Raw genomic sequence first — 13,609 nt, forward strand, 5'->3', positions numbered from 1 at the left:
TTACGTTTTTTCATTTCAACGCCTGAAATGAAATAACGAGTGGCTGAATGTGGATTTCCTCACGTTGGGAGCGGGGGATGAAATGCCCCCGTGTGTGAGGAAGTTGATGAGGATGGTTTCGAAGAATGGGGCAAACTGTACTTTTCTGCGCCGGTAACTGAATAAAGTCGAGCTAATCTCCCGGCGGTCCGTGGCGTCACTAATCTGCCTTAGCTGGAGACGCTGCTGGTTGGCGCCTGAGGTGAAAAGAAATTTTAAAAAGAAAGAAGAAGAAGAAGGAGGAGGAGGAGGTGATGATGATGGTGGTGGTTCTCAATTTCGCTTCGTTCACAGGCGGGGAAATTTTTCCGAGGTCCTGCGAGTTGAGAAAGTGACTGGGTGTCAATAAATGGAATTATGCGGCGCCGTACTGTGTGAAATAATTGGAAAAAAAATCACAAGGAAGTGGCCTCGACTCTGCAAAGCTGCTGTTTTGCTGTCCTGGAGGTTTTTTCTCTCCCTCTCTCTCTCTCCCTCTCTCTCTCTCTCCCTCCCTCTCTCTCTCTCTGGTCATTATCGTCCGCCCCGACTGGCTGGACTCGCACGACGTCGACTCTCACCACGGTCGCGACCGGCAGGAGAAAGTGTCCATGTGGCCGCCGTTCCAGCGGGGGGCGCTGATTAAATCACGGCCGCCTCCTCCTCCAGACCCCCCAGAGAGTCGGCGCCACTGAGACGCAGCGAGAGATTTATAAGGTGAGTGAAATAAATAAATAAATAAATGAATGAAAAATAGAAAAAATAAAAGAGTGAACACCATTAGGAGAAAGAGAGGGAGAAGGAGGGCTGGGGGTGAGCCAGAGCAACCTTTTCCCTCCGATTCGCACTGATGATTAATGTGCCGCGCTCGGCGGAAAGTTCACCTCTCATCGTTTGGCTTAATAAGTGGCAGCGGGGGGTGGGAGAGGGGGGCTGGTGGAGCGGGCGAGCGAGTGGGCGAGAGAGAGAAGCTCCTGGGCCCGTTAACACAAAGCTGCCGTGGTTCGCCATCGGGCCCGCACCGGATCGCCCGTTCTCCCTTGAAGGCACCGCCTCTCCGCTCGCCGCCACCCACAGGTGAGGAATGGAATGGCGCTCACGCTCTAGATTGAAGTTATTAATATAATCAAATAAAAATAAATAGAGGGATTTTAACCATAATTAGCTGCGCTGAACAATTGTGAAAGCACCCCAGTGGGCATCACATCTTTTCCTAGTTTGAATTGCCCCTTTCCCCCACCCCCACCCAGGAAGAGGAACTCTGGGGGGGGTTTTGTGTGTGAGAAGAGGATTTTGCCTTTTTGGAGAAGACTTTTGCTTCTATTTCTTTGCTTTTAGGACCTTTTTCCGATTTTGACTGCCCTCTTTGCCTTCCTTCTGAATCAAAAATCATTTTTCTTTTTTCTTTTTTCTTTTTGTTCAATTGTGCTTCATCTTGTGTATTGCATTTGGGCCCAAACGACTCAAGTTTCAAAAGTTGGCCAATCGTAGAGCTTCGAGCAGGGAGAGGCGGAGCTTCCGCCAGGTGGACGTCTCACCTGGTTCACCCGCTCCAGCAGCAGCAGCAGCAGCAGCAGCAGCAGTAACAGCAGCGATAGTAGCAGCGGGAGCTGCAATGACTAGCCCTCCTGGTCCTGGGAAGATGACCCGGTGTAGGCACAGAGGCTGTCCGGGGCTACCGGACCTACAACGGCAGTTCTACCTTCAATATTATCTCCACATCGAGTGAACTACTTCATCTTTTCCCCAAACCCGTACACAGCTGAAGTGCCTTAAGTGTTAGAAAGGTTTGGGTGCCTCTAAAACCAGACAGTGTGCGGCTGGGTGAGGGGGACACGGTCTCAGCTATATGTAATAAACCAGCTGAAGCTCATCAAGGGAAAAGCATCAGTAAGTGTTTTGATTCACTAAAGGGAGCATCTCCACTGACGTACAATCACTTTTTCAGTTCTGCTGAACAGTTATATTTGCGTCAGCAGCAGCAGCAGCAGCAGCAGCAGCGGCGGCGGAGCAGCCTCGTCCACCCGAAACTCTTCCTCCTCCTCCTCTTCCTCCCATCTGGGCTCCCCAGGGACGTGACCCTCAGCTAACAAGTTGACCAGGAGATTCCCACAACGCCACGGAAAAAGCATCAACCCCCTCCCACCGACACGCCCTCTGCAGGTCGGCTTCATTACGGTGCCGGACTGGTCCCTGGGGCGGGGCGGCGGGGGGGCAGAGCCAGTCTGAAACCAGCAGCGATGACACCCCAGAGAGGAGAGAGATCCCCACAGCCCCGACCACCTTCTCATAGTGCGTTTGCATGAACGTCGGCAGTGACCTCACAGTGAAAGGAGGCGGCTGCCGCGGCTCAGCGGCATCATTCAGGATATAGATTTAAACTCGTCTACAGCCTGCTTTTTTTCAATTTTTTCCCCCCCCTTCTCTTTCCTGCCTTCTTCTGCAAGGTGGAGGTCTGTAAATAGCTCCCACACTCGCGGCTGAGACGTTCCTCGGCTGCCCCGCTGCGCTCCTCCGTAAGACGCTCCTCCGGATCCGTCCCAGTTCTGTCAGGGAGGCTTTGCTTTTTTTTTCTTTTTTTGTCTTTTTTAGGGAGGCCTCTTTTTTTTTTTTTTTCAGAGTTTATTGCCTGTGCAAGATTCTTAAAATCCAGAATGTGACCTCTTCCCTTAGCAGCGTGTGGAAAACTTTCCGCCTGATCTGAGATCCGCCGCTTCTTTATGCATCGCTGGCAAGTGACGGAGGAGGGAAGGAAGAAAAGAAAAACTGGCTTTGGGCCGCTGAAAGCCACTGGAAGGAGATTCTGCGGCGAGCCCTCGACTGCCTCGCTACGTTTTCCCAGCATGCACCATTACTGCTCAGCGCCGAGGCTCTCTCTCTCTCTCTCTCTCTCTCTCTCTCTCCTGGGACTGAAAAGCAGAGCCTGATGTGAGCCATTAGCGGCGGGAATCGATGGCGAATCAAGAAGAGCTCAAGAGGCTCCAGGGTCCAAGTCCAGTTTCAGCAGAAAGAAAGAAAAATGTGCAAGTGAGTCAAAATTCTTTGTCTTTGTTTCTTCTTCTTCTTCTTCTTCTTCTTCAGTTCCTGAAACATCCTCATAGAGTGTGGATGTGGAAATACACAGAATGGCCTGAAGGGGTCAGTGTGCTGGTAAACGAACTGTCGCTGGCAGTTGATTGGTCTCCATTAACCTTGAAACTGTTGCAAACTCAGAAACTAAATCGGGATCAACTTTTTGTATGCTGGGGCCACAATCGGTTCTAAACTTTGGCAGGAGCCGAGGGACGGAGTGCTTTGGTTGATCCACCTTGTTATGGTTCATGCCCCTTTAAGAGTCTCTGTGTCGACGTTTTTGTTATTGGTACGTGCTACGTCACGAGCTGCCAGTTCTAAGTTGGTCTTCAGTAAAGAACCATAAACCGCTCTCTCTCTCTGTGGTCTTATTTTATAGGCCGTTAAGACACAACACACCTCATAGGAGGAAAAAAAATACATCATCTGCGATCACCATCTGTAGTTCAAGCCCCACGGCGTTTAGCTCTTTATTGAAATGCCACCTTTGTATCTCTATTTTATGAATTACTTGCAATTAATGTCATTTCTTCAACTTCAGCGGGCCGGATTAAAAGGCTTAACGGCCTGCGTATGGCCCCCGGGCCGTAGATTTCCCATGCCTGGTCTAAAGACATACAATGAATACGGAAAATGGATGGATAGAAAATCTATAAAGTCTATAGCTGAAACACCTCCCTCTCCCTCTCTCTCTCTCTCTCTCTCTCTCCCTCTCTCTCTCTCCCTCTCTCTCTCTCTCTCTCTCTCTCTCTCTCTCTCTCTCTGGTGTGTGTGAAGACGGAGGAGGAAGTTGAGATTAATTCAAGCCTGACAACATTAGTTGGGTTAGCAGCTGAGGATGGCAGTCATGCCTCGGGAAAAAAACAACCCCCCCAAAAAAAAGAAAAACGGCTCATACACACAAAAAAAAAAGTGTGCTTCCAGAAGCCAAGCGGCAGCCGTGACGCTGGAAATCAGCGAAAACTGTGCGGAGGCGACGGCTCAGAATCCACAACATCCACCCACAGCTTCTGGGAATGATGAAAGCAGGGAAAACATGTCGTTGCATAATCTCACTCTGTGGAATCTTGTCATTTTCACATTTGGAGCTCAAGTTTTTTTTTTTCTTTCTCCCCTTTCTTGCACAATAGAAACTACGTTGGAATAAAAAAAAACAAACAAACAGGGAAAAGCATCTGTGACCTGAAATCAATGAGAGCTTTTAAACTTTCCCCACGCGGAGCTCAGCCTCGTCCGTCCGCCTCTTGCACGTCGGAAAGCTGCCGCTCAGCTTCCATGGCCGGTGAGGACAGACAGCAGCCAAGGACGAGCGCCGCCCGGCCGGGATGCGCTGGAGGAAAATAAAATTTCACTTCATGAAATTTCCCGATGGAGCTTATTTCCTCGACGGGAAGGACGTCATAAAATATTCATAACGCCTGTTGTTGAGACAGAAAATCCTCTTCTCAATTACCGGGAGCATTTTTATGCATGAGCTTTTTTTTTTTTTTTTTTTTTTTGCAAACAACTTCACTGTGCATCTATAAATATAAATATAAAAAGTATGTAAACATGATGAATATATAGCGGCTGCAGCTGCAGCTGGACGCGACGCTTCGCTAACATCCATCACCAGCTGGTGGCGGCGGCAGATGGAGTCATGTCGGTGGGACCGGAGCAGCTTCAAGGTTAGACGCACACACACACACACACACACACACACACACACTGTGCAGTGTTTACAGAGCAGCACTGACACAGTGTTTTACAGCGAGGTCGTCTGAGGTCGAAGCTCCGAGACGCTTCAGGTGTCAGAAATGTTACGCCGCCGCTCGCCCGCTCCATAAATAACCGTTACCGTGTAAAATATTAAATTTCTACAATAAATAAATAAACTTTGCACCATTTTACAACAACAACAACAACAACAACAACAACAACAACAAATCTCTGCTGCGGCCGAGTATTGATGAAGCAACAACATGCAACATGTTCTCCTCGACTCACAGTCGGCGACACGGTCGTTAATAGAGAGGCTGCTTCTGGTTTGTGCAACCAAAGGAAGTGACATCACAGAGGAATCTCATGGCTTTGGTCGTCCATCCGTTTCTTCTTTCATCCCTCCTCAGAGCCTCTGTGTTAATCCAATGCCTCCAATCAGCAGCTCCAGTTGCATTTCATAGGGCGAATATTTTATTAGCTAGATTAAAGGTCCAGTGTGTAAAGTGTGTCTTTGATTTATGATGTTTATATTGGTAAGAGCTTAACATACTGCCCATAAATGTACAAGTGTAGAGTCACAGTATGAAATGAAAGCAATTTGGGTTTACATCCTTTTTTTTTTGTTTTACATACTCCATACATACATAAACCAATGAAGAAGAAAGTGGACGACGTAGCCCGGTTTATCTGTGCAGGCCACCGTAGTTGACTGGCAAGCTCGGCAGAGGGAGGGCGAGCGAAAGAGCACTGCGATCCAAAATGTAACCCCTCGATGATTCCAGGAGCTTCCAGCGATTCTCTCCAGAAAAACAAAAAAGCAATTGCAGCTGATTTGTTTTCCCTGTGGGTCCTGACACTGAGCCCTGAGGAACGCCACAGCTGATGACTCGTCGCCGTCACCACTGAACTCAATGACCTGACTGTGCTCACACTTGCCCCACGGACGCACCTGAGGTTCAGTCAACTGAGAACTTCAGTTCAAACTCCACTTCAAACCCACGGACTGTGAGAAACTCAAGTGATACGGACATCGCATCACAGGAAAGAACGTGAGCCGTGCTGCTTTGAAAGCTTGTATTTTTTTTTTTTTTTCATTGTGGTCACGGTATTATTGAGTGAGGTGAAGGGATTTATCTCCCTAAACACTCCACTGGCTTGTCTCCGGCGTGACCGGCCGCCGCGTGAAGACGGCAGCACTCGGGGAAACATCTCTTCGCCGTCGGGAGTCGACAGGTGAGCGGCTGCGGAGAACCGGAGATAAACGTTCCGACCTCTTGTCCGCAAACACGCCGCCGCTGTTTGTGGCGGCGGCCGATAAGGACGTTTGAGAGGGAGATTTATGTTCCGCTCGGAGCGGCCCGGAGATAAGAGCCGGGTAAACGTTCACTTTCGGGCGGAGACGAGCGACCGGAGGCGAGTGGAGCGGCGTGAAGTTCAGGCCGTGGTCGGAAACACGGCGCAGTCACGTCTGGAGAAGGTGAAGAGGGAGAAATGGATGAAGGAAAGGAAGATGGTGAAGGAAGAGGAGGAGGAGGTTTTGATGTTTCCAGTGGAGATTTCGAGAAATCAACAAAAACAATCTAGTTTTTTTTCTTTAAAAAAGAAAGAAAAGACAGTGGCTGTAAATGAGATTTTACCCGTTGGTGATCACAACTGAAAAAGTGCTTCCAATAACCGCTGATTATTTACAATTGGAAACGATTGTTTATCCAGTGAGATGATATGAAAAGTGGTGATTGAGGGAGGAGATTAAATCCTCTTTTCCTCCGGAGGGGGTCAATGAGCCGCCTTTGCAAAATTTCATGTTCGCATAAAAGCTCGACAATTCTTCCAGTTTTAAGAGCATCTTTCTTCCCCAGAGTGAACTTGGTGATGATATTTCTTTGTTTTAAAAAAAAAAAAAAAAATCAACCAATGGCCTAATTTAATTTTGTATATAATTCAAAACAAAAGTTTAAAATGCACAAATTGACATCAGCGCAACATTCGTACATCCATAAAGCTGGCGGTAATTATTCAATTTTCAAGTCTTTTTTTAAAGTCACGTCAAGAGCTGGGAAGAAAAAAAACAGCAATCCTGACAGCCACTCTGAAAATAACACCACGAGTGACACTTAATGTAATAATCTCGGCTACGCCATTGCATTCCGCCGACACGCTCAGCGGCAATTTGTGGCATTTGCGAGACGCCGCGGCGCCGTCCGGCAGGTGGGACTTAATTGCTCGTTACGGAGACGCGAGATGGGGGCAGCAGCAGCAGCAGCAGCAGCAGCAGCAGCGGCAGCAGCAGCGGCAGCAAACTGATGAGCGGCGAGACGGAGGATTCCACTCCTGAGACCAAACGCTGGCTGGCAGGACCGCTCTGCCCAAATTACCTCGGGTAGGAAAACTTTTTTTTTTTTTTTTTTTTCCCCTTCAGTCGGGAAACTTTTTGTTTGGAAGTAAACAGAAACCCACAACCAGCCGAGGATGTATTTTGTTTGTTTGTTTATTTAAAAGGCTGAGGTAATTAATAGCAGATCCCAGGAGCGAGAAGAATCTCCATGAAAATGCTTCCGATGTCTGGGGGCGGAGATAAAAGTTCACCCAGAGGGAGGAGCTTTGTGTCGCGGACGCCCACCGTTCCCACCGGTGAAAACACTTATTTTACGACCTTTGCTGTCAGCCGCCTCCCACTTTTAGCAAGACAAAACCCTCGACTGCAGGCGGGTCGTTTCGGCGTCGAAGCCGAGCGCTAAAAAGATCTTCAGAAAGAAAAACCTTCAAAAGTGTTTTCTGGCCTGCCTGAAAAAACAACAACAAAAAAAAACACTGCAGCCCTTTTTTTTTTTTCCTATTCTTTAAAACATACAGAAGAAGAAACGCGGGGTCTTTCAACCCCGATGACCAACCATCACCGTCGACAAATCTGCAGCTGCTTTAAAGGCAGAAGTATTGATTTGGATCTGTCTGCGGAGCCGTCGGGACGGAGGCTTCACTCAGGCTGAACCGCGTTGCTGGAGTTTTGTGCGAGGCTGCTGTCAAATCGGGTTGGTCACGGCGGATAAAGGAGAAACTCGGCTGCTGTTTTCTGTTTTTTTTTTTCTTTTCTCATTATCTGCCACTTGATTTAGCTTAGCATCGATCAGCAAAGCGCTTACAGGTGGCTGACAGTCTGAGAATCCATCATCTTCACGTCGAGCGGAATCAATTCAGTCTGGACTTGTTTTTTGTTTTTTGTTTTTTTTTCGGAGAGTTGAGCGAAATGCAACATGCTAACAATGGCAATGACAGTCAGACAAACACACATTTTAAATAGTGCTAAAAAGGCCTGGAATTTTCCTTCCTGTTTTCTTAAGTTTATGCTGAGAATTCCCTTTGTTTCTGTTCTCTTTAGGTTCATGCTCAGAAGTAGGAATTCTGAGGATGAAGGCACCAAGTTTAAAGATCTATTTGAACCCGATCGTGAATAATGCCACGTTGTTCTAGGTATGTGTTTGTTGTCTTGGGCCAGTTAAAGGTTCTTATTGACCTCGTTTGCCTGTAACTCAAACTCTCCACCTGATGTTGAATTAAATAATTCCACTGCCATCAAACTTTGTCTTTGGAACTGCCGCTGGTCTACCCAGAGTTCTAACTTTTCATATCGCGGCAATGGCGAAACATTGCGAGTCATCGAGAGCAGGAAACGAGATCACAGCGACCTCTGTGTGTGTGTGTGTGTGTGTGTGTGTTGTGTGTCATGGTAATGTACGTACAAACTCATAACCCAACCATCGAATAGATGAAATATCCAGAGCCTGGGGGCAATATTTTTCTATTTCCTAAATTCAATTCAAAATGCTGAGGACCTGCAGGGAGCCGCCTGGTCTCGGTGCAGCCACATTCGGTCGCGCTCTTCTGCTGTCACCCCGCTCCATTCTGCACCAAGTTGTCCTGCAAAGGAAGTCAAAACATACAAAACCAAACCAACCAAACTTTGAGGCAAGAAAGAGAAAAGAAGATCGCAAGAGGGCGGAGACACTGGGGCCAGCTGCACCTGTCAGAGACCATGAGCAGAGCCGGCAGGCTAACGAGCAGCAGGTGCAGCTAACGAGGAGCCGTGGACCCAGGTGGGAGGGGTTTTTTTTGTTTGTTTTTGTTTTTGTGCATTTGCTTTTATCCTTTTATACATTGTTTTTGAAAAGATCAAATACATTTAAAAAAAAAAATAATAATAAATTAATAAATTCCAGTTTTCTAGCAGGCATACTTTGAACCATCTGTAGGTGTTGATGTTCAGTCAACTATCCTGAAAACATATTCGGCCCTGTCTTTTGTAGCTTCAGGTGGAAAAAGAAATATAAATGAGGTGGGCTGGAGGGGGTGCCCTAACCAGCACTTTGTGACATCACAAGGGCAGCATCATAACCCTAACCCTGCGTTTTAGCATGAGCGCTGCGGGCCAATTCATTTAAAAAATTGACCTTTTCTCTGTCAAATTCTGCTAAAGTGAATTTGGATTTTTGACGCCCCCTGGTGGTCCGACCTGCCCCCCCCCCCAGCAGACCACCTGAAGGACCACAAACCACCGGCGTCGCCACCCTCACTCAGCAGCGCTCGGGCCCCTGGTGGCCGGACTGTGTATTCCCCAGCGTGCTGGCCGTGAGCTCCCTGCAGATTATCTGAATTAAGGCCGCATTATCGGCCGTGGCCTGGAGCAGCGTGTACCGCTGGTGTGTCATGAGAGGGGAGGGAGGGCGGGCGGGCGGGGAGGGGGTGGGTCGAGGTGAGTCAGCAGCTCGCGGCTAAAATACAATTTGTTTCATCTTCAGCGCAAACCGTCTCAGAGATGCTGCAAGAAACAAACAACGACGACGACGACGAAGACAAAGAAAGCACAGAGGAGCCAGTTTGGTTCGTAGGAATTCATCGATATTTTTATATTCTTTTGTAGCAAAACGTTTTTCCACACAGAAACGACTGTTGTTGTTGTTGTTTTTTTGTGTTTTTTTTCTCAATATAGTTTATGTTTTGCCGAACCTCAGGTGAGAATCGTGACTTTTGTCAGGTCAAGTACACACTTACTGTAAAAGCTGTTTTCTCAGTTAGCAGCACGGGAGCAGGGAGTCAGCGGGAGGCCGCAGCGGAGGAGCATTAAAGGGTCAGTTCGCCCAGCTTTGCCCTTTCTTTTCTTTTCTTTTCTTTTGTGAAGAATTTTCAGTGTAAATTATTCCAAGAGAACATTTTTTTTTCCTAATAACCGACCAATCATGAATTATTAGACTCCAGTGGGTTTGAAGTCCGACGCATAAGCTCCGCCTCTCTTCTCCTGTTGGCTTCGTCAGGGTCATCCACTCGCAACCTTTTCCAGAAGTTCCAAAAACACTTTCAGTTCAAACAGCAAATCATTAAATTAATATATTGTTTTTATGTACAGTAAAACTTTTATTTATTTATTTATTTATTTTACATATATATATATAACTTCTTGTTTGTTTGTTTTTTTTAAGAAAATAAAATTCGTTTGAACTACAAGTGTTGCTGAAGTTGTTTCAGACGCTTGTGGACGACGTGAAAACAGAGAAAAGGTCAAACCTGTTGCCACCGGCCCTGTGGTTTGTGGTTGTTTTGGGGCGTACTGACCCTTTAGAAAACCTGCTCGCTCCTCCACTTTCTCGCTAGCGTCATGCTAAACCTCCCGCCGCTGCGCTGCGCTGCGCTGCGAGCCGACTGACAGCGGCCAGAATTCAACGGCGACGCTAAAGCACCTTCTCACTGTTTGCTTCACAAGAAGAAGAAGAAGAAGAAGAAGAAGAAGAAAAATCTGCACAACCTGCACGAACCCCGAGCCCCTCCCCCACCCTGTTGACACTCTCACCCAGATATTGTACCGATACAAAAATAGTGAAATAAAACCCTCCAAAATGAAAAGAAACAACAAACAAACAAACAAACAAACAAACAAACAAAAAGCTGATATACAGAACGGTACAACCAGGAATGGAAACGACAAAAAAAATCAAATGAAAATAAAAGATGACCACCAACGGCCCACAGCGTTTAAATGCAGCAGGAATCCACCAGAAATCCAGAAAGGCATCGGAATGTGTCGGAATGTGACTTTGTCTTCAAATCTGACATCGTACTAAAAAAATAAATAAAAAAAATCATGCAGTCAACTGACAGTCAGTGTATCGTCCTTCCTTCCTTCACTCTCCTCCTACTAACCGGCGCTGCCACCTTTCCCCCAGCCAATCATCTTCAGTTTGGACCCATAATTACCTCTGTCTTGCTTGTTTCTGTTTTGTTTTCCCTGCTAGCTAGAACGAGATTCCGAGGCCGATAATGCTAACTCCCGCTGTGGTTTGGGCCCAATGATTACGAGTCGCAGATGGATATCGGGGAATCGACTCCCACCTGGCAGCTCTAATAAATGCTGATAGTATCTGTGACCGGAGCCCGAGGCAAACACATTTATTTATTTATTACATTTTTTTTTTTACATCAGCAGCCCTTGCCGGGCTCTAGGGGGCGCCTGTCGCCGGCCTAGCGGTTGAGCAGCGGGGGACTCGGCCTCCGGAAACCTGAGGCTGAAGAAAAAAAAAGAAACAGGAAACATCCCCCCCCCACCACCACCGAAAAACAAAAACGCAGAATCAAAAAGAAACATGTCTCTCCACTCCAGTTGTGTTGACCTGAGCTACGCTGTTTGTTCGGAGCCGTTGGCCGGGTGGAATTTTAATCGGAGAATATGCCGAGCAGTTCACCCCTGATTCCCGCCAGACAAGGTGTGGCGCTGCTGTGAAACATCAATTAGCCGGATGTTGGAAAGTCAGCGCAGAGCAGATCAGCCGGCCCGGGATGTCGGGCACGAGGGGAACAAAATCACGAGGTGCATAATTTTATCTTGAAAATGAAAGAAATGATGAGACATTAAGAAGAAATAACATTGCCTTGTGGTAGACGGACAGGAACCTCCCAGACATCCGCTGGTTTTTTTTGTGTTTTTTTTTTTTTTTTTTCAGGTTTGTGCTTCTGTTTACAACTATTGTACTGTCATGACCCGGCTGATCTGCGGACTCCAGTCTGGCGGGAGTCAGGCGGTAAAGCGGCTGCCGCTGCTCCTTCTTACACCTGTGCCGCCTCCACCGTGTCGCCACTCTGCCCCCTGGTGGATCACCGGAAATAATAAATAGTAAAAATGATAGAAAAACAAGTGGTTGAAAATAAAAATTGACTTTGTTTGCTGAAATGTTCTGTTGTGTCCACTGGTCCCTCCTGCTACTGCCGCCCCCCCCCCCCGCGGTCCAATCCGGTGGTCGATCCCTCGGAGGACACGCCCACTTCTCCGCTAGCGGCCGGCGAAACGTTCCATCTGCTCCGGTCGCAGTCAGACGGAGCGGGAAGAGACTCGGAGCGACTCGGAAGGTCTGACTCTGGAGTCTCGTCCGCAACTTTCCGAAGGTCTTTAGTCACATCACGACACAGACGGCGCTTGCAAAGTCCAGCGTCGGCGGACGCTCCCTCGGCCCCGCCTCCTCCGGGTCCTGATTGGCCGCCGCTGCTCAGACGGTGCTCTCCATGACCCACTCGGAGCTCTCGAACGGCGGCTTCTCGTCCTCGCTCTCGTCGTACTGCAGCAGCATGCCGTTGACCGACAGGCTGCGCTTAGTCCAGATGTTGCTGATGCGGCGGGCGTGGCCGCCGCGGAGCTGCGCCGAGGCCGCCGCCGAGCCCGAAGCCGGCGCCCCCACGTGGCCCATGTCGAAGGAGCGGCTCCTCTTGGGCTTGACCTCCTGCGGCAGCCCCAGCAGGCGGCCCAGCATGCTGGTGGACTCAGCCCGGCCCAACAGCGGCTCCTTGTCGGTCTTCACGGCGGCGGCGGTGGCCGCCCCCGCCGGAGGAACCGCCGCCCCCTGGTGGTGGTCTCTGGCCGCTGCGCCCCGCAGCTCCAGCGAGGCGAAGGCCCCCAGCAGGTGGTCCAGGTTGGGCCGGCCCTTGGCGCCGTGGCGGCGGAACTTGCTGCCGGGCAGCGTGCTGCACTCGCTGCTCTGCACGCTGTAGCGGTCGGCCAGTGGCCCCGCCCCCCTCCTGCCCGGCCCCGCCCCCTGGCTGTCCAGCGAGTTGGACGAGGACGAGGACGAGGACAAGCTGCTCTGCAGCGAGCCGCACTTGAACTCCACCATCTCCTCGCGCATCACCACCACCGTGGACTTGACCTGCTGCGGCGGCGGCGCCGGCGCCGCCCCGTTGAAGCGGCCCAGCCCGCCGTTGGTCTGCGAGTAGGTGTTGCTGACGTCGGGCAGCTTGTCGGCCGCCAGCCCGCCGCCGCCGCCCGTCGCTTTGTAGCGCACCATGAGCACCACGATGAAGACCAGCAGCGTGGCCACCACCACGCCGCCCACCACCAGGATCATGGTGCCGCCCAGGAAGCCGCCGCGCAGCGACTGGCAGCGCGGGAAGTCCTCGCCGGTGGCGAACTGGGCGCAGCCCACCACGTTGGTGGCGGTGAGCGCTGTGGCGGCGTCGTCCCACACGGCCAGGACGCACAGGTCGTACTGCAGCCCCGGAACCAGGTTGGTCAGCACGAAAGCCCGGCTGGTGGCCGGGATCATCCTGGAGGCAGACACAAAGGGAGGCTCAGCGTCAGTCGAATTGAACAGAAGTGAACAGAAGTGTGCCTTCGTTCATCCCACGCTGGGGAGATTTGCATCAGAGAAAGCACTTGCAGTGAGCCTGTTTGTTTTGTCTTGTCCTTATGCTTGTGTTGTGCTTCTAATTCAGCTGTTTATGTTCATATTGAAATGTCCCAATGTACAGCACTTTGGCTACCCCTGTGGTTTTTAAAATGTGCCAT

The 13,609-nt window shown here is 49.6% G+C and overlaps 1 protein-coding gene and 1 long non-coding RNA gene across 2 annotated transcripts in view; one reads left to right on the forward strand and one right to left on the reverse strand.

Moving 5' to 3' along the window:
• Positions 1-9,581: 9,581 nt before the first annotated feature.
• Positions 9,582-10,575, forward strand: LOC142882290 (uncharacterized). Its single transcript, XR_012925760.1, has 2 exons — positions 9,582-9,666; positions 9,865-10,575. It is a non-coding gene; the product is annotated as an uncharacterized LOC142882290 (long non-coding RNA).
• An 840-nt stretch (positions 10,576-11,415) lies between these two features.
• Positions 11,416-13,609, reverse strand: part of LOC142882289 (leucine-rich repeat and fibronectin type-III domain-containing protein 2-like) — a 29,057-nt gene continuing 26,863 nt past the window's right edge. The window contains exon 3 of the mRNA XM_076016958.1: positions 11,416-13,368. Within this exon, the coding sequence (XP_075873073.1) occupies positions 12,318-13,368 (1,051 nt within the window). The 3' untranslated portion in view covers positions 11,416-12,317. The remainder of the gene's footprint in view (positions 13,369-13,609) is intronic.

The sequence above is a fragment of the Nelusetta ayraudi genome, unplaced genomic scaffold, assembly GCF_046127955.1.
Source record: "Nelusetta ayraudi isolate G7.1 ecotype Tasmania unplaced genomic scaffold, CSIRO-AGI_Nayr_v1 ptg000247l, whole genome shotgun sequence".
NCBI classification, from domain to species: domain Eukaryota; kingdom Metazoa; phylum Chordata; class Actinopteri; order Tetraodontiformes; family Monacanthidae; genus Nelusetta; species Nelusetta ayraudi.